The 20,540-nt window shown below is 33.6% G+C and overlaps 1 protein-coding gene across 6 annotated transcripts in view; it reads right to left on the bottom strand.

Moving 5' to 3' along the window:
* The window catches only part of LOC114346485 (tyrosine-protein phosphatase non-receptor type 13-like), a 203,535-nt gene that overhangs the window by 13,378 nt on the left and 169,617 nt on the right, over positions 1–20,540 (bottom strand). For all 6 annotated transcript variants that reach the window (XM_050663337.1, XM_050663333.1, XM_050663334.1 and 3 more), the window contains one exon: positions 1,340–1,574. In XM_050663337.1, the coding sequence (XP_050519294.1) occupies positions 1,340–1,574 (235 nt within the window). The remainder of the gene's footprint in view (positions 1–1,339; positions 1,575–20,540) is intronic.

The following is a 20,540-nucleotide window of genomic DNA, read 5'->3' as shown; positions in this document are numbered from 1 at the left end:
CGAGCCACTACATCGAGCGTATAAAAGATGTGACTCTTGAGCCGGGACATTTACTAGTCAGCTATAGACATCAATATCACCGGATACTCTAAACCTAACCAAACACTGCTTAAATAATACATATTTCAACTATAAGGAACAAAGATATAAACAAGTTGAGGGAGCACCAATGGGTTCCCCACTGTCACCAGTAATAGCGAACTTGTTTATGAAAGAAATAGAACAGCGAGCAATGGAAACAGCTGAATAGAAACCCAAAATTTGGCTTAGATACGTGGATGACACTTTTATCATCTGGACCCACGGAGAAGAAAAACTAAAGGCATTTTTAGAACACATCACAATATCCACCATAAAATTCAGTTTACTATGGAACTGGAAGAAAACGATCAAATACCATTCTTAGATGTGTTAATAATAAAGAAACAAGACGGATACATAGGCCATACAGTTTATCGGAAACCGACACATACCGACAGATATATAAATGCTGCTTCACACCACCATCCTGCATAATTACATTCAGTCATCAAAACCTTGATTACAAGAACCGAAATACTGATAGACCAAGAACATCAAAATGAAGAAATGCATAATGTGAAAACAGCGTTAAGAAAAAACGGTTTCTCAACATACACCAACGAAAAAGCTCAGAATGCTCGAAGAAGAATTAAGGACCCAACAGAAGACGAAAAACTGATGGGCAAAACCATTCTGCTGTATGTGAAGGGTACAACAGAGAAAATAGGGAGAGTGCTGAGAAAACACAACATAAAACCGATATTTAACACCGACAGAAAGATCTCAACTATTTTACCAACATCAAAAACCAAAATATCGTTAGAAAGTCAAGGAGTATACGAGATTCCGTGTGGGGATTGTGGAAAGTCGTACATTGGACAGATCAACCGAAGAATCCATGTAAAACGAGAAGAACACCGAAATGCCATCGAAAGGGGAGAAACCATGTCATCCCTTGAACAACATGTCGCAAATACAGGACACACAATAAACCTGAACCAAACAACGATGTTAGCTAACATAGAAATAAAAGTAAAACGTGAAATCAGAGAATCGATAGAAATTGAAAGAAATCCCAACGGTCTAAACCAGAGAGACGATGCTCAAAGGTTTCCTACAACATGGAAAACGGTATTGAAGAAAAAAACCAAAATAAATCAGGCAGCGACATCGACGCGTGTCACCCCTCCTGACTCCCCAACCTATACTGGGCCAATCACAAGAGCCAAGAAACGCGCAGGCGAGGGAGCGCATCATATATAGTATATATGTATATATGTATGTATATATATACTAAAGCAAAAGAGTCAAAACATACCTTCTTTAAGCGTACCATTATCAGCTGCCTGGCCATTTGGGAAAATGGTTTTAACATAAATGCCCATGCTGCCCTTTGGCGAGTCTCTTCCTCCTACTATACTAAATCCTAATGGTTTAAAATCTGATCCTTTCTGGAAAATGACTTGTCGAATAGTGAACGTATTGCCTCCTCGTGGAAGGGTACAGAATTTACTTTCTTCCTCTTCTATTTCTTCGAGCTCTTCTATAGAATTCTGAAATGATAAAATCAAAATGATTAATACGTTAGTATCACCATTTTAGCAAAGCAATCAAAGGGAATAAACTAGTATGAGGCAAATAAATACAATATTAAATGTGTTTAACTGTTTTCAATACACTCCATAGTTCTGTTCAGGGACCGAAAAAAAAAGATGTACCGAAAAAAAGGTTAGCTGAAATACAGGGTGTCTCATTAAGAATGTCCAACCTCTGAGTTGTAGATTCTAGACCTCAAAATATTAAGATTTAACCCAAATCACTTAAGTAAAATGTGGCTTCTTACTGAGTTATAGGGTGTTTTATTTAAAATTTTAAACTATTTTTGCTCAATATTTTAAAACTATTCTACGTATCATTTTCATACTTGGTAGAAAGTGTCATACTGTACAACCTACTAAATTATGATAAATAAACGTTTCTGGCTACTACCAGAGGCGTACCACAGGGGACAGTGAATGGTTGACCCTTCCCATACTCTACGCCACTGGCGGAATTGCTATTTTAGCGCAATATTTCGATTTTCCAATACTCTATGAAAATGTAACTATGAACTATGTAAATAATATCTGCTTTATAGATTATCAAAAGGCCTTTGATAGAGTACGACATCAGAAACTCGTAGAACTTTTAATAGAAAAGGATGTGGAATATTCGAGATATACGGGTTATTTTCAATCTGTACTGGAACCAAGCAGCAATGGTTAAAATCGAAAATGTCGAAACTGAAACCATAGAAATTAAAAGGGGTATTAGACAGGGTTGCGTGTTGTCCCCATTGTTATTCAATCTGTACAACGAAGCTATTTCGAAGGAAGTAATATCAGGGAAAAATAAGGTATATTAATAAACGGAAAAATCTTGAACAACATAAGATTCGCAGACGACACCGCTATTTTTGCAGACAGTCTAGAAGCACTCCAACGACTAGTAAATAGATTACATCTAGTCAGTATAAAATATCGACTCCAAATGGACGTTAAGAAAACCAAGTTCATGATTATTTCTAAGCAACACACAGTAGGAAGGCTAGATATCGAGGGAAAACAAGTAGATAGAGTAAATACCTACAAATATCTGAGAACCTGGGTAACAGAAAAAAAAGACTACGGTAGAGAAATCAGGACACGCATCGAAATTGCAAGAAAGGCATTTATAAAAATGAAAAAAAGTTTGTTAATCGAGACCTTCCTCTGGAGCTGAGAATAAGAGCCTTAAGATACTACGTGTTCTCGGTTGTATGGAATTGAAAGCTGGACACTGAAAGTAGACAACACAAAGAAGTTAGAAGCATTTGAGATGTGGTGCTATAGAAGGAATTTGAAAATACCATGGATCCAACGAATTACGAATGCAGAGGTGCTAAGAAGGCTACAAAAGGATTGCGAGGTGAGAAAGAACATCAAAACAAGAAAGCTGGAATATTCGGGCCACATTACTATAGGTGCGAAATATGAAATATTACGGCTTATAATGCAGGGCAAAATTAAGGGGAAAAGATCCATAAGTAGAAGAAGAATTTCCTGGCTGAGAAACTTAAGAGTGTGGTATAGTTGTAGCTCAGTAGATCTTTTCAGAGCCGCCGCCAATAAGGTACGGGTAGCTACGATGATAGCCAACCTCCGATAGGAGAGGGAACTACAAGAAGAAGAAGAAATAATATATTCTTCACTCGTAAGATAAAGTCATTAGTTTTCGAGATATTTGAAGTTAAACTCCACTTTCTTTGTTTTTTACTAAGAAACATTTTATTTGAAATTTTTGTTATCTCTTTTAGTTTATGAGCTAGACCCTTAATGAACAATTTATAAACAATTAAATTGTTTATAACAATTTCTTGACCACTCTGATCGAAATTCACCCTCTTCTTCTTCATGTACCATGAATAGCATGGTATCAACACAATATCAATCTCGCAAGTTTTTCAACCATGAGGTTCTTTTTCGTCCAGGACTGCGTTTGCCTGCTATTTTTCCTTGCATAATATTTTGCATCAACCTATATTTACAAGGACCTCTGATTACATGTCCGAGATACTCCAGCTTTCTCTGCTTGATGCTTTTTAAAATCTCAGTAGTCTTGCTGAGACGTTCTAGTATTGTGAAGTTTCGAATCTTCTCCACCCAGGAAACTTTGAAAATTATTTTATAGCACCACATTTCGAAAGCATCAAGGCGATTTAGATCGACTTTATTCATAGTCCAGGACTCGACACCATAAAGTAGGACCGAGAACATGTAGCTGCGAAGTAGGCGGATCCGCAGTGCCAATTTTAGGTCTCCGTTATATAACACTTTGGACATCCTTCTAAATGCACCCTCGAAATTCGTAATCAACAGCCAAAAATCCATAAGAAACCGTTGAGTTTGTCCATCAGAATTGAAAAGGACACGGTGACCTCTATTTGGCACCGATACTAGTAGTGTTAAGGTACGTATCCATTAGGTTGGTGATCCGTGTAGCTGCTCCACATAGTGGATACGTTGGTGCTTTTGCTCGGCGATTCAAGCGGTGGCGGTTTACATGTAGGGGAGCGCATGCTGTATCCATTTGAACAGTTACATGGAGCACGAGCACCGGATATGCCATAATGGATAAGTACCTTTAGATACTATCAAAGATTTTTATTCAGAATTAGCACACATGTTGTTTTAGCTAATTTGGGACCTATAAATCCTTTTCAATTTACCTTTGAATATGTAATTTACGTAACTACAACAGACTACCAGACAAAAACAGATTTCCAGACGATTAGAACACAAGTAATATAGTACCTACATATATAAAAAGGAGATCGGTAGGAGTACGAGAATAACAGAGCAATAACTTTATTAAACACCACATATTCAACATTCTAGCAAACATACTAAACATGAGACTTCAATCATGCGCTGAACGAATATTAATAGAATACTAGAACGGGTTCAGACCGGGGAGGTCGACGATTAATTCCATACATACAGTGAAGCAAATAATTCAAAAATCGAGAGAATACAACAAAAAATTTACCTAATATTCATAGATTTCAAAAGCGCTTTTGATACAATAAATCGGACGAAAATGATGGAGAAGCTAGAGAATGTTGGAATCCCAGAAAAATTAAAACGCTAACAGTGAGCCTAAATAAGAACACCAGAGCAAGGATCGGCTTCAACGGAACAACTTCTAAGGAAATAAATGTAAACAAAGGCGAAAAACAAGGTGAATCTATCTCCCCGATACTGTTTAATCTGATATTGAATGTACTCATAAGGAGGACAAACACACTTTGAGGAGGACTTTGCAAACAAAAACACTATTACACATCAACTTTAACTATCTAGCCAATTTGTGAAACGATAAATTACCCCAGATAACTGAAATACCATCGAAAGATAATATTTCAATCATCCATGATAGCTATCGCCTACCCTGGCCTAGCTCAGATTCCCAAGGTGTGTGTTCGTCTTCCTAATCAAAAATATGAACTATGAAGATCTGGATTGGAAGCAAACAAAACAATCTTTTAACTAATCACCAAAGTCAGGCAAATATGCAGGCTGAAAAGTAAGATATATGCGCATATATATGCATAATGTTTCTATCAAATATGCATGCATATGCATTTATTTATGTCAAATATGCATGTATATGCATATATTATTTGTGTCAAATATGCATATAGATGCATTTATTTAAACAAAATGTGCACTTTATAATTCGTTTAAATACAAATATTTTTTATATAACTGAGTTCTTGTTCTTATAAGTGCCAAGAAATATTTTTTTCATATTTGAGATTAAATTATTAACAAGAGGAAAATTTCTAATTTCTTCGTGGAAACGTGGACAACAAATTTTCAAACTGTTTCCTACTTTAACCATGTAAGGTGCGGTATCTGAAAGAAAAAGCAAACATTTGTCGTTGGGAACAGTTGTTAAGGGAAGAAAAAAATTTACTAAACTGTCTTGCAAAAACCTTGAAACTGTTAAAGCGTTGGTTTTATCCAACTGCTTGAAAGCAATTAAATGTCATTTACAAGCTTGCTCATTTTTAAGAGATCTGATTAATAAATATGCGATGTAACGTCTAGAAGAATCTATTGTTTCATCCACACATACATAAAAATAATTGTCTCCTATATCTAATTTTATTTTACTCAGTACCGCAGAATAAACAGAATCGACCTTGTTTCTTCTTAAGCTTCTTTCACTTGGAATATTCCATTTGCAGTATTTTCCAAGAAACATACGCAAACTTTCATTTAATAATTTGGACAAAGGTATATTTGAGCTTAACAATGCTTCCTACAAATCATGGTTAAATATCTCTTGCTCACTTGATTTCCGATTAGTTGATCGTAAGCACCTAGATATGGAATCTTGCTTTTTCTCACACGATTCTAATTTTTTTTGCCGGTGTGTAAAATAGTTTTGCAGTACTGAACTATTTGGAATTTTTTTTTCGCATGATATCTGCACAAAAATTCCTAAAGTAAACTAAGTAATTTTTAAATCCAGGGTTATTTAAAGCATTTAAATGTGTAACGCAATTTAAAGCATTTAAATGTGTAACGCAATTTAAAGTATTTAGGTTTACTTGTTAGTTGTAATTGTATTTACTTACAATTTTATTGCATGCTGAGCAAAATACTTTTCTCATATCAATGATTTATTCTGGATATGTCTTCATCTATGCAGACACATTCGCTTCTTTATACATTTTAACTACACTGGATAAAACTTTTTATCATTCTGTACACTCCAAAAGTAACTGCTTAAGTTCAATATATAAACTACATTGACATTTTCCTTACCTAAGTTAAAAAAAGGCCAATAAGAAGCCCCAATAGGCTAATTCCTGGGAATTTTTACTTTCTATTTTCAGATTCTTATTTAGAAATTGTTAAAGAATTAAGATAATAATAATATTACATATTTTGGAAATATCAGGTGCAAAGGTATTTGAACCATAAACCAACAAATAAAGTTGTTTTGAAAACCTATTATATGCACTTTATTTTTAAATATATCAGTATATGCAAAATTCAAAAGAAAATACAAAAATATGCAAATGCATACGCATATGCACTCTTGCATATTTGCCTGACTCTGCTAATCACTAATCATGTTTCTTTTGGAATAAGATATAATAAAAATATGACTTATTAAATGCAATAACATATATAATAAGAAGACGAAGGAGTAAGAAGAGAGGAAATACGAGCGAGATGTGGTCTAGAAGAAATAAACATGTGGACCAAAAGAAGAAAAATAGAATAGAATCAACACATAGAAAGAATGACAGAAAATAGAATAGTGTGAATAGCAAGAGACAAATCGCCAAATGAAAGAAGATTATTGGGACGGCCGAGGAAAAGATGGTCAGACAATGTCAATAGGGAACTTGCATATAATTTTAAATATTAAAAAATATAAGGTAACAGGATCATAAAACGCATGCATGCAAAAAAAACAAATATTGTTAATCCATACACTTATTACGAGACATTGAAAAAGCTATAAAATTCAAATTTCTTCAGAGGCGCGTGAACGGGTCTGACGTCACGACCCACGTCTACCTGCTAGATTTCTACGAGTCGACAACAAAGCCACACAAAGCCGCTAGGATATTTCGAAATTATTTACAAATTCATTCACATTTACTTAAAACTCTCATGTAGAAGTTGACTGTAAATAAAAGTTCAAAAATAGGTTGTTTTGGGGATTGTATTAATTCCATTTTAATCATATTATTTAATTGGAAATTCCAAGGTATTTGTGTTCTTGTATAGTTCCATAATGAGTATATTTAGTTTCAAACTGAAATATTGATCATTTTGAGTGCTACTTTATAAAGTGGTTTTAAATGTATAATATGACTGACGAGGGTTTTTCAAAAAGTTAATCTGACAATCTACAGTAGTTGATGTCTTCATGGTGGCAAATTTTATAAAAAGCAGTGAAAGTTATTCTATTGGAGAAATGCGAGGAGGCAAATAAATAGGTACCTATTATAAGTATTATTAATAAACACGTTTAAATTGTTTATAACAATACTTTTTAGTTACCTACTCTGACTTTTATTACTAAAAGTTTTGTTTATTTTTAAGTTATTTTTATTTTCTTTCTTCTTGGTTATGAATTTAAAATATTTATAAGTGATAGGTTTTAGTTTAACCAATGTTACATTGTTCAATGCACAAGTACAGTTGCAAATAATGTTTCTATTTGAAAAAAAGTGTTGATTTTGCGTAGCAGATACACACTTAATAATTTAAAATTTACTTATATTTGGATAGAATATGACGCAGATCTTATCGACAGTCTGATTAGTATAGCACAAGACTTTTGGAGTATAAATACATATTTTCCCGCATCTATTTGGATCTGATAATTATTAAAAATAAATGGAATAAAAATTTGATAAAATAAAGTTTCATCCATAAAATATTTTTTATTTCTTTATGTGAGAATGAAATTTATATTTTAAACTAAATATATATTTATATATTATAATAAAACATTCTTTATTTTTCTTTTTGTACGTAATTTTTTGGTAGTATCTATGTACTTACATTTTTTAAGAAATATGTTATTAATGTAGGTATTTAATTTTGTTCAAACTTTATAATATAATTTGGCATTTGAGATACCTAGGTTGTAACATAAAAATGTATTTCCCTTAACTAAAAATAATATTATGAATGCATGGAAATCTTTACAAAATATTATCTGCAGGGTGCACGTTTGGCACTAGGCAGTAGCCAAACGAGAACAGTGGTAAATATCATGGTTGGTGACGTCAGACCCAAGCGCGCGCTTGTGAAGTTGTTTGAAAGGGTAATTTCGGGCGCGGAATTATTATCAGTTGTTGTACGTACACTATTAATAGGAAACTTGCACTAAAATTTTTTTTTGCATAAAATTGTTAATTTATGTTTTAAAATGTTATATTCAAAATATTACGTCTTAACAATGAATAGTGTACGTACAACATCTAATCAAAGTTCCGCGCCTAAAATTTCCGTTTTAAACAACTTCAAAAGCGAGACCTGAGGTCTGACGTCACAGGCCACTCGTATCGTTTGTCCATTCGGGGTGGGCCATTGCATTTAATGCAGTTTGCCCATAGATAAATAATATAGTTGAAATATCTTGTTTTACTCTGTGGCAAAAATGATTTTTTCTGTGACAGGCAAAATATTAACATTTTATCTCTGTTGACATGTATCAAAAAGTTCTTTTTTATGAAATTACTTTGTTCGTTTCTTGTGTTGAAGAACAAAGAAGAAACAAGTAACTTAAAAATAAACAAAACTTTTAGTAATAAAAGTAAGAGTAACTAAAAAGTATTAGTGCTACTATAGTATGCGGTCTACAGTCGGGTTTCTACTATAGCTTGCGGTCTACCGAGGGATGCGGTGTAAGTATAAGCTGAGATGATAAAGATATTAACTTGTAAAATTACAATAATGATTCTTCTTATTTATGCGTATTATTAACTTTGTAAAGAAGGATTTTGTTGCTGCTAATCACCATAATCTTTTCTCAGAAGGCTTTGAACACAATAATGAAAGGCTCCAGTAGGTACTAATAAACATTACAATAAAATATAATCTTTATTATAATGCAAATTACACCGTAATCTTTTCCAGGATATACGAAATCCTTCGATTAGAGGTAGGTAGATCAAACCCACGGGGTAAACCGTATAAGTACTATAATATAATGGTACCAAACTATTGTTATAAACGGTTTAAACATGCTTATTAATAACTCTTACTTATTTGCCTTGACACCTCGCATTTCTCCAATAGAATAGCTTTTACTACTTTTTATAAAAGTTGCCACGATGAAGACATCAACGGTAGGTAAGTTAGTTAGATTGACCTTTTGAAAAACCCTCGTCCGTCATATTATGTGTTTTAAACTCTTTACAAGGTAGCACTCAACTTTATCAATTTCAGTTTAAAACTAAGCTGATTGGGGAACTACTTATTATAATATATAAGATGAACATAAATAATACCTAGGAATTTTTCATTAAAGACGATTAAAATGTAATATACCCGTGATACCTACCTTAATCGCGTTGTTTCCGCCGGTTCACCGTGGCCGGTGACGTCGAACCAATAGAACGACGTTCAAGAGCCTCCTAAGATATTTGAATTTTATAGCATTTTCAAAACGTCGTAATTAGCGTACGGGTTAAAAATATTTGTTTTTTTCGCATGCAAGCGTTTTAAGATCATGTTACCTTATGTTTTTTAATATCATTTTAATATTTAAAATTTTTTGCAAGTTCCCTATTGTTAAGACGTAATATTTTGAATATATAATTTTTAAACATAAATTAACAATTTTATGCAAAAATATTTTTATGTGCAAGTTCCCTATTGAGGCTAAAAACTGAAGTAAACAGGCATTGAGCCTATTTATAAAGTAGGAAGAAGAAGAAGAACTTCAACTACACACACCGGCAAAATTAGCCGAACACCTTAAAAATGGGACATGTTTGACGGCTCGAATTTCCTAAACCAGTGGTCCGATTTGAGTGATTCTTTTAGTATGTTATAGCCTTATTATTTAAGAATTTTGTTGTAATAATATTGCTGCTAGACAGGTAAATATCATTTTATACCAGGTGTACCAATCATACTGTGTTTTTTTCTTAAAGTTTGGAACACCCTGTGGAATATTGTAGCATATGTAAAATATTAAAAATTAAAACTCAATTGTAGACTTGGGCTTTCTTAACATTTTCCTTTTTGATTAATTTACTTATGTGGGATAATAAAAAAGTTATGTGCGTTAACAACTATCCATGTTTTTCATCAATAAATCCTCATAGTAGGGGAGGAAAGTATGCTAAATTTGAAGTCACCCGAGCGTTATCGGGACCTATTGGAATGTGAAGAGTAAGTGCTAAAACCAGAAACATGTTAAGTTGAGTTTTCCATAAAGTGAGGGACTTTTCATTTTTTAATTTAATTTTCAATTTGAAATAATCGTTTTTTTTTCGATTATAGCGCTATCTATCCATAATTCGAAAAAATGTGTCGAATTAAAGTTGCTTATTTTTACGTAAAGAATCCAAATCTGCAATAAAAATTGGGGGCCGCTATTTAAGATTTTAAATTATATCCCCCACCCCACCTCCGTGGGGGCTCGTGTTTAGTGCCATTCGATAGATTTTTCAAAAATATTGAATACGTGTATTGTAGAGTTTTTCGATCTGATGTTCATTTCGCGAAATATCGCAGGGTTCGTATTTCAAATTTTTAATTTACCCCTCACCCCTTTCCGTGGGGGTTCGTTTTTGGTATCATTCGATAGAATTTTGAAAAATATTGAACAAGTATTTTTTAGTTTTTCGATCTGACTTTCCTTTCGTGAAATATTCGCTTTTTTTGTGAAACTTTGTGACTCGCCCATTTTCTTAGGCCCCGTTCAAATCGTCCGATTTTTAAATATACACTATTTTGCATGTATTTAACTTACCTTATCTTAATCTCACGATTTAGAAATTTTCTAAGTATAGATTTTTTTTCGGATCCCCCTTAACGAACTCCCCTGTATTAAGAACCAATATTATGGTAGAGGTACATTTACAGGGTACAAGGTTTCTCACTATTTGCTTATGTTGGATAATAAAACAGTTATGTGCGTTAACAACTAGCCGTGTTTTCCATCAATAACTCCTCATTTTATGTTTAGTTTAATAAACAATCTTAAACTAGGCTATGAGAAAGTTTCACAAAAAAAAACGAATATTTCGCGAAATAAACGTCAGATCGAAAAACTAAAAAATACGTCTTTAATATTTTTCAAAAATCTATCGATTAATACTAAACACGACACCCCACGGGGAGGGGTGGGAGGTAAATTTAAAATTTTAAATATGAACTCTGCGACATTTCGCGAAATGAACATCAGATCGTAAAACTGCAAAATACCCGTATTCAATATTTTTCAAAAATATATCGAATGGCACCAAACACGACCCCCCACAAAGGTGGGGTGGGGGGTTACTTTAAAATCTTAAATAGGAGCCTCCAATTTTTATTGCAGATTTGGATACTTGACGTAAAAATAAGCAACTTTTATCCACAACATTTTTCCAATTATGGATAGATAGCGTTATAATCGGTAAAAACGATTGTTGGAAATGGAAAATTAAATTAAAAAATGGAGAGTCCCACACTTTATGGAAAACTTAACTTAACTTTTTTTGGTTTTAGCACCCACTCTTCACAATCCAATAGGTCCCCATAACGCTCGAGTAACTGCAAATTTAGCATAATTTCCTCCCCTACTATGAGGATTTATTGATGAAAAACATGGCTAGTTGTTAAAGCACATAACTTTTTTATTTTCCAACATAGGCAAATGAATCAAAAATGAAAATGTTAAGAAAGCCTAACGCTATAATCGAGTTTTAATTTCAATATTTTATATATGCTAGAATATTCACAGGGTGTTCCGAACTTTAAGAAAAAAACACAATATGATTGTTACACCCGGTATAAAATGACATTTACCTGTCTAGCAACAATATTATTACACCGATATTCTTAAGTAATAAGGCTATGACATACTAAAAGAATCACTCAAATCGAACAAGAGGTTTATGAAATTTGAGACATCAAACATGTCCCATTTTTAAGGTGTTCGGCTAATTTGGCCGGTGTGTGTAGTAACATATGCAGATGATCTAGTCAACATAGCGAAGACGAAGATGACACTTATAAAGCAGTTGGAAATTTTGATAAGGAAGAACCATCAATTTGAAACTGTATCCACCTTTAGCTAGTTGGGAGTAACAATAGGGAAAACTGGAAAAGAGAGAACAGAGGAAAGAATTCTTAAAGGCAGAAAAACATATGGAATGAATGAAATTTGCTGAGAAGCAAGACTCTAATATAAGACCTTAATAAGATCTGCTGTTACATATGGGATGGAAACAACGACGATTAACAAGAAAGAGGAAGATCGCCTTCTGAAATTTGAAAGAAAAATAATGACAACAATACTGGACCACAATGTGACAAGAGAATGGGAAATAATAATGAAAATAAAAGCCGAAATTGAAGAAAAATTAAAGAGAGAAAATATAGTCAGATACATAAAATCAACCCAACGCAAATACGGGACATTTAGGGCTCCCGAGAGCCTTTTAGACCCCGGAATAAATCGTTAAAAAACGGGACAATCCCGTTTTTACGGGACGTTTGGTCACACTAGGTCCTATAGGTATAATACCTCTGACTGACCATAGGGACAGTCTGTATAAAAGAACTCACAAGATAATTGTCAATCAATAAAAGAAAAAACACTCTTCTAAGTCAGCTTTTGTAACGAATTGTTTATTTTTTATAATTTCCTCAATGAGGGTGAAGCCAAGTAGTTATTTGGTGTCAACAAAGTAAACACTTATGCAAATAATTACACAAAGTGGCCCCGCTGGTTTTTATCTACCCACATGTGGTACTCCGACGTTTTATTTTTGTTTTTATCAATTCCGCATTTACATTAAACAAACATAAAGTGAAATTTAACAGGCATAATGAAATTTTGTAAAGTTATGGGCATAACTTTACTACCCACTAGCTATTAAAGTGAGATATTTAAGTAATACATACCTACACATTACTTGAAACGAAGAGCCAATGGACTTGTCTGTCACTTGTGTTTATTTTACTGGCCCGGTTTCAGCCATAGTTTAATATGCCTGAAATATGGCTAGACATAATATATTATATACCGGGTGGTGAATTGGAAAACGGGCCATAGAAAACTCAAGGTAAAATTCTAAACTGTTGAATTCCTGCTTCCCTAATTATTTTACATCAAATCTGTATTGAGAACAACTATTAAAATTGTTCTACGAATTAAACACATTCAAAAATTTTGTAAAAATGTAATTCATTCTATTCATTCTTAGAGTATCACGCCAAAGTTAGGCCACACACAGTGCAATAATGTATGTAACTGTTGGCTTCGGTCACAATGAAGTTATTATATTAACCATATTTTTTAACTGTAAATTTTTATTTTATCATTAATTGTTTAAAAAACAGTACATTTGATAAGATACTCTCAGTTGAGGAAAAAGTATTAATAATAAAGATGTTTTATTCAGTCAATAGTGAGCGTAATGTCAGTTAAATGTTAACGTGTGGCACACTTTTACACACATAGGTACCTACTGTGGCAAATGTATATTTTTCAAAATTTTGGAATGTGTTTAAATTAAAAAACAATTTTAACTTTTATTTTTAATACAGGTTTCAATCCTCTACAAATAGTTCCTCATGACTTTGGATGTAAAATAATTAGGGAAGCAGGAATTCAACAGTTTAGAATTTTACATTGACTTTTCTGTGGCCCGATTTACGATTCACCACCCGGTATATATAATATATATACACCCAAACTTATATGGAATCACCATGTATTTCAAAGCAATATTTCTTTTGAAAAAACTTGTTATTGCAGCGAATAATAAAGGTTTTTATTGAAAATAAACAAATCGATAAGACAATCAGATAGTACAGGTCGGTACGGTATAGGTTATTTGCTTGAATTGCAAATTGAACGAAAATAAATAAACTAACTTTTGCGTCCAAAAACGAAAATATGCCTCATGTAGGGTTATAGAACTTACAGCGGGGAAGATATTGGTCTTGTGGAGAAAGTAATGTTCTCAGAGGGACATAGCTGTAGAGCTATGCGTAACACATGGCGTTCTGTCCAAAACCTATGCTAGGTAACAGGAACTAGGAAAGCTTAAAAATAAAGCAAGGGAAAGTCGCCAAAAAGTAATAACGGCTTGTCACGATCGTTTAATTGTCCAATCAGCTGGAAAATACCCAACCATTTCTCACCTGCAGCTCAAAAGGCAGCTTTTGGAAGCTACAGGTGTAACTTTTTCAGTTAAAACATACAAGTATACATCAGGAGACAGTTACGAGTTCACGAGTTATCCAGGAAGCACAAGATTGGTCGCCTGAATTGGTGTCTTCACCACCAAAACTGGAACATTGGGAATTGACAAAATGTGCTATTTTCAGAAAAAGTCAGGATTGGTGTAAAATCAGATGACCCACGAAATCGTGTACTTAGAGTTCTAAGGCAGGCCGCACATCAAAGAAACATGAAACTTAAATTACGTTTCATGGAAATAAATCACTGCTAAACAAATATACGTCCGGCCATTTATGAAACTCTCCGAAAATAAAAATGTGTCATGAGCATGAATCACACTCGTTTCATTGGTAGGCGGACTTTGAGATTTGTTTAGCAGTGTTTTCTTTTCATGAAACATGTTTTTCGTTTCATGTTTCATGTTTTTCGTTTCATGTTTCTTTGGTGTGCGGCTTGCCTTAGAAGACAAGCAAGAACAAAAACTGTCAGATCTGTTCACAAATATACAAGGGGAAGAATATTGTTCTGGAGAGGAATTTTGATCTGTAAAAAAACTCTTTTAATTTTCATCCAATCAACTTTAACTGATCACAGGTATGTAGATAACCTGTAGTTAGGCTCTGGAGAGATGCAACAGGAGAAAATTTAATTTTCATGTATGATAATGGACCTCCACATACAATTAGAGTGACTAGAGACATCATTGAAGCAGAAGGTATCCCTTCTTTGGAGTGGCCTGCTTGCTCACCCGAGTTTAACCCTATAGAGTATTTGTGGGATATGCTTAAAAGAAAAATTAGAGCTCGCCGGGATAATCCACAAAACACCGCACCGCTAGTATAAACTGCTTTTAAAGAATAGAGCAACCTACGACAAAAAATGTTGAAATTTGATTACTAGCGTGCCCACGCAAACTGAAGCTTGCATAGGACTAGAGGTGATAACACTGACTACCAAAAAAAAAATAAAAAAAATAAATAAAAACAATTTAAACATTATTAGTTTTACATTGAAATTTTTTATTCTATTGACTTTAAAACAACTAGTTTGAATTTGTTTGTCAAATAGTTTATTGTTTTATTTAATTGTTACTTATTTGTTATTAAATTGCTTTAAAATAAATTATGTTTGACTTCGTGTGTTCGTTTTTTTAAATTCGCAACAGATGATTCCATATACGTTTGGGTGTGTGTATATACAGTGCATTCATAAAGTGTGGAAACGGTTTATTATCTCATGGCTTAATTATTTTCAGAGTTAAAGTTCTGACAGGTCGATATTTATTTTTAAATTATGAATTTTCGAAGTATAGTACATAATAGTGACGTCATTGATTTGGGCGTGATGACGCCATCGATGATTTTATTTAAATTGGAATAGAGGTCGTGTGGTAGCTCATTTAAAAGGTGATTCAATTCTCTATTCAGTAATATAAACATTAACACCATACAGGGTGGCCAAAAAAGCATTTTTGAATTAAAATAATTGATGCAAAAAGAAAAATGTATGTAATTTATTTAACCCAAAATACATTTTAGTGATGCCACATAATATAAAAAAATGTTTATTTCTTAAATTTACATTAAATGTCAAACAGCCACACACCTGCCTCTTGGCAATTTGAACATTTAATTTAAGCGAAAGCAATGTTTATTTATCAAATACACATTTTTTTCTCTTTTCTGACAGCAGTAAAATGTATTTTGAGTTAAATAAATTACATATATATTTTTTTTGGCGGCAATTATTAAAAATTTTTTTTTGGCCACCCGGTATAAATAATGATGTTACTGTTTATATTACTGAATAGAGAATTGAATCACCTTTCAAATGAGCTACCACACGATCCCTATCCCCATTTAAAAAATCATCGTTGACGTCATCACGCCCAAATAAATGACGTCACTATTATGGGATATACGTCAAAAAGCATAATTTAAAAATAAAAATCGACCTGTCAGAGCTTTAACTCTGAAAATAATTAAGTCATGAAATAATAGACCGTTTCCACACTTTATGAATTCACTGTATATGAATAATATACGAAAAGGAATATTCACACTTTCGTCTCTCCTACCATTCGCAGACCGGTTTCTGTATCTATACGTCATCAGTGCGACTTTACAGGAAAGACGAAAGCAAATAATATTCACTTCGTATATCGGAGGCCGGTATGCAGCCTAACAGTAATTCACTGACTGGTACAATCTGAATTGCTTAGAAGTAACCTACCTACTGGTTTTGGTAAAGAAACAAATCTATCTATCCCTCTACTTTGAGGCACTAGATGGCATCTGGTACTTATTACAAAATACCTAGGACGGCAAAAACTTAGGCAATAATTGCAACTTTCTACTTTAAATAACTATGAAAATAATCAACTAAATAATATACGAAAATGAATATTCACACTTTCGTCTCTCCTACCATTCGCAGACCGGTTTCTGTATCTATACATCATCAGTGCGACTTTACAGGAAAGACGAAAGCAAAGAATATCCACTTTGTATATCGGATGCCGGTATGCAGCCAAACAGTCAATCACTGACTGGTGCAATCTGAATTGCTTAGAAGTAACCTACCTACTTGTTTTGGTAAAGAAACCTATATGTCCCTCTACTTTGAGAGTACTAAACGGCGTCTGGTACTTATTACAAAATACCTAGGACGCCAAAATACGAGGCAATAATTGCTACTTCGACTTTAAAAAAGTATGAAAATAATGACATAAATAATATACGAAAAGGAATATTCACACTCTCCTACCATTTGCAGACCGGTTTCTGTATCTATACGTCATCAGTGTGACTTTATAGGAAAGACGAAAGCAAAGAATATCCCCTTCGTATATCGGAGGCCGGTATGCAGCCAAACAGTCATTCACAGACTGGTGCAATCTGAATTGCTTAGAAGTAATCTACCTACTTGTTTTGGTAAAGAAACAAACCTATCTATCCCTCTACTTTGAGGCACTAGATGGCGTCTGTTACTTATTACAAAATACCTAGGACGGCAAAAACTTAGGCAATAATTGCAACTTTCTACTTTAAAAAACTATGAAAATAATCACATAAATAATATACGAAAATGAATATTCACACTTTCGTCTCTCCTACCATTCGCAGATCGGTTTCTGTATCTATACATCATCAGTGCGACTTTACAGGAAAGAATAAAGCAAAGAATATCCACTTTGTATATCGGAGGCCGGTATGCAGCCTAACAGTCATTCACTGACTGGTGCAATCTGAATTGCGTAGAAGTAACCTACTTACTTGTTTTGGTAAAGAAACTTATCTATCCCTCTACTTTGAGGGCACTAGATGGCGTCTGGTACTTATTACAAAATACCTAGGACGCCAAAATATGAGGCAATAATTGCAACTTTCTACTTTAAAAAACTATGAAAATAATGACATAAATAAGATACGAAAAGGAATATTCACACTTTCGTCTCTACTACTATTCGCAGACCGGTTTCTGTATCTAGACGTCATCAGTGCGACTTTACAGGAAAGACGAAAGCAAATAATATCCACTTCGTATATCGGAGGCCGGTATGCAGCCTAACAGTCATTCACTGACTGGTGCAATCTGAATTGCTTAGAAGTAACCTACCTACTTGTTTTGATAAAGCAACAAACCTATCTATCCCTCTACTTTGAGGCACTAGATGGCGTCTGGTACTTATTACAAAACTTAGGCAATAATTGCAACTTTCTACTTTAAAAAACTATGAAAATAATCACATAAATAATATACGAAAATGAATATTCACACTTTCGTCTCTCCTACCATTCGCAGACCGGTTTCTGTATCTATACATCATCAGTGCGACTTTACAGGAAAGACGAAAGCAAAGAATATCCACTTTGTATATCGTAGGCCGGTATGCAGCCTAACAGTCACTCACTGACTGGTGCAATCTGAATTGCTTAGAAGTAACCTATCTACTTGTTTTGGTAAAGAAACCTATATGTCCCTCTACTTTGAGAGTACTAAACGGCGTCTGGTACTTATTACAAAATACCTAGGACGGCAAAATATGAGGCAATAATTGCAACTTTCTACTTTAAAAAAGTATGAAAATAATGACATAAATGATATACGAAAAGGAATATTCACACTTTCGTCTCTCCTACCATTTGCAGACCGGTTTCTGTATCTATACGTCATCAGTGTGACTTTATAGGAAAGACGAAAGCAAAGAATATCCCCTTCGTATATCGGAGGCCGGTATGCAGCCAAACAGTCATTCACAGACTGGTGCAATCTGAATTGCTTAGAAGTAATCTACCTACTTGTTTTGGTAAAGAAACCTATTTGTCCCTCTACTTTGAGGCACTAGATGGCGTCTGGTACTTATTACAAAATACCTAGGACGCCAAAACATGAGGCAATAATTGCTACTTCGACTTTAAAAAAGTATGAAAATAATGACATTAATAATATACGAAAAGGAATATTCACACTTTCGTCTCTCCTGCCATTCGCAGACCGGTTTCTGTATCTATACGTCATCAGCGCGACTTTATAGGAAAGACGAATGCAAAGAATATTCCCTTCGTATATCGGAGGCCGGTATGCAGGCCTCCGATACAGCCGGTATGCTATTTTTTTTGCAGAATATAATATAGATTTATTTACTAACTCAGTGGATGGGATCGGTAAATAGACGTCAAAGGTGGAATTTCTGCTGGAATAGTCAATATGGAATATCTAACATATTATATTTTTGCCACCTAATACCACACTGTCAACCGTTAGACTAAGGAATAATCATTAATAACTTGAAATTCTTGCATAGAAAGTTTTTGATGAGAAGAATGTTATCATCTATAGAACGTTCTTTATCAATGGCTGAACTGGAAATTAGAAGATTGGCTCGCCAATACAGATCTTCTAAGAGTACGGTATCGTTGAAATTGAGAAGGAATGGTCTTAAATCTCAAAAGAGGCGTTAGTGCGCCAAATACTCCCAAGCGCAACTCCTTCAGACCTAGGATCATACTGTTACTCAAGATATATCCAAAACTGGCTTCTACAACATCAAATACCCTTTGTTTCCGAAAACGATAATCCTCCAAGCTTGCTGCAGGCTCGCCCAATAGAGAATTTTTAGGCTTTACTGTCTGGGAAAGTTTATCATGGAGGCTAGGAAGCCCAAGATGAAGAACAATTAAGATAGAGAGTTTACAACAACTAAGATAAATTGATCTGAATTCCGCCCAGAACCTCATGAAAGACATTCGTAGAAAGCGTCTAGTAGAGAAGAATAGGCCATATTGTGTGCCAAAACTTTTAGGACATACGTTATACCGAATATAGAATATAAATCTACACAACGGACAATAATTATTTTTTCCCGTTGTTGTCTGTTATGGAGAAGTTTCACTATATATCGTTTTGTAATGTTTTATTTATTTAAATCAAATTTGAATACTTATTTGTTGAAAGTAAATTTAAAATTCAAAATGAATAATGTCGAAGGCACGCAGTGAGGTTTGTTATGTTATTGATGGTAAAACCAGGTATCGATGATTAGTACATTTAATGATTTCGTGGGAGTGAATCATGTTTTAATTATACCATTAATGGGACTCTCTGTAAATACAATACAGTACATTGAAAAAATACAAATTTTGTTAAATAATAAAAAACTTTGAGCTATGTATACATTCAAACTGTCTGTCTCTGTAGATTCATTCACCTTAACTATTCTTTATGTATATTAGTCCAGAGAAATAATATAAGGTTTTTCTGATGACACTGAATTATCCAGGTAGCCTGCGTAGAGTTTGGAGCCGTTTTTTAATTATTAATAATTTAGAACAAAAAAAAACGCGATTTTTTCGATTTTTTACTCTATTAAAAAGCTAAATAGTTGACATAAAATTACAAAATTTGATTTTTTAGAACACTGAATGAAATAGCTTCAAAATGCCGATTTACGTACAAAACTCAGCATGTTGAAGCTTTCAACGTTCTGAAAAATCAAATTTTGTAATTCGAAAAAATCGCGTTTTTGCACTTAATTTTTAAAATTAAAAACG

The sequence above is a fragment of the Diabrotica virgifera genome, chromosome 10, assembly GCF_917563875.1.
Source record: "Diabrotica virgifera virgifera chromosome 10, PGI_DIABVI_V3a".
Lineage (NCBI taxonomy): Eukaryota > Metazoa > Arthropoda > Insecta > Coleoptera > Chrysomelidae > Diabrotica > Diabrotica virgifera.
This window is presented reverse-complemented; position numbering and strand designations above follow the sequence as displayed.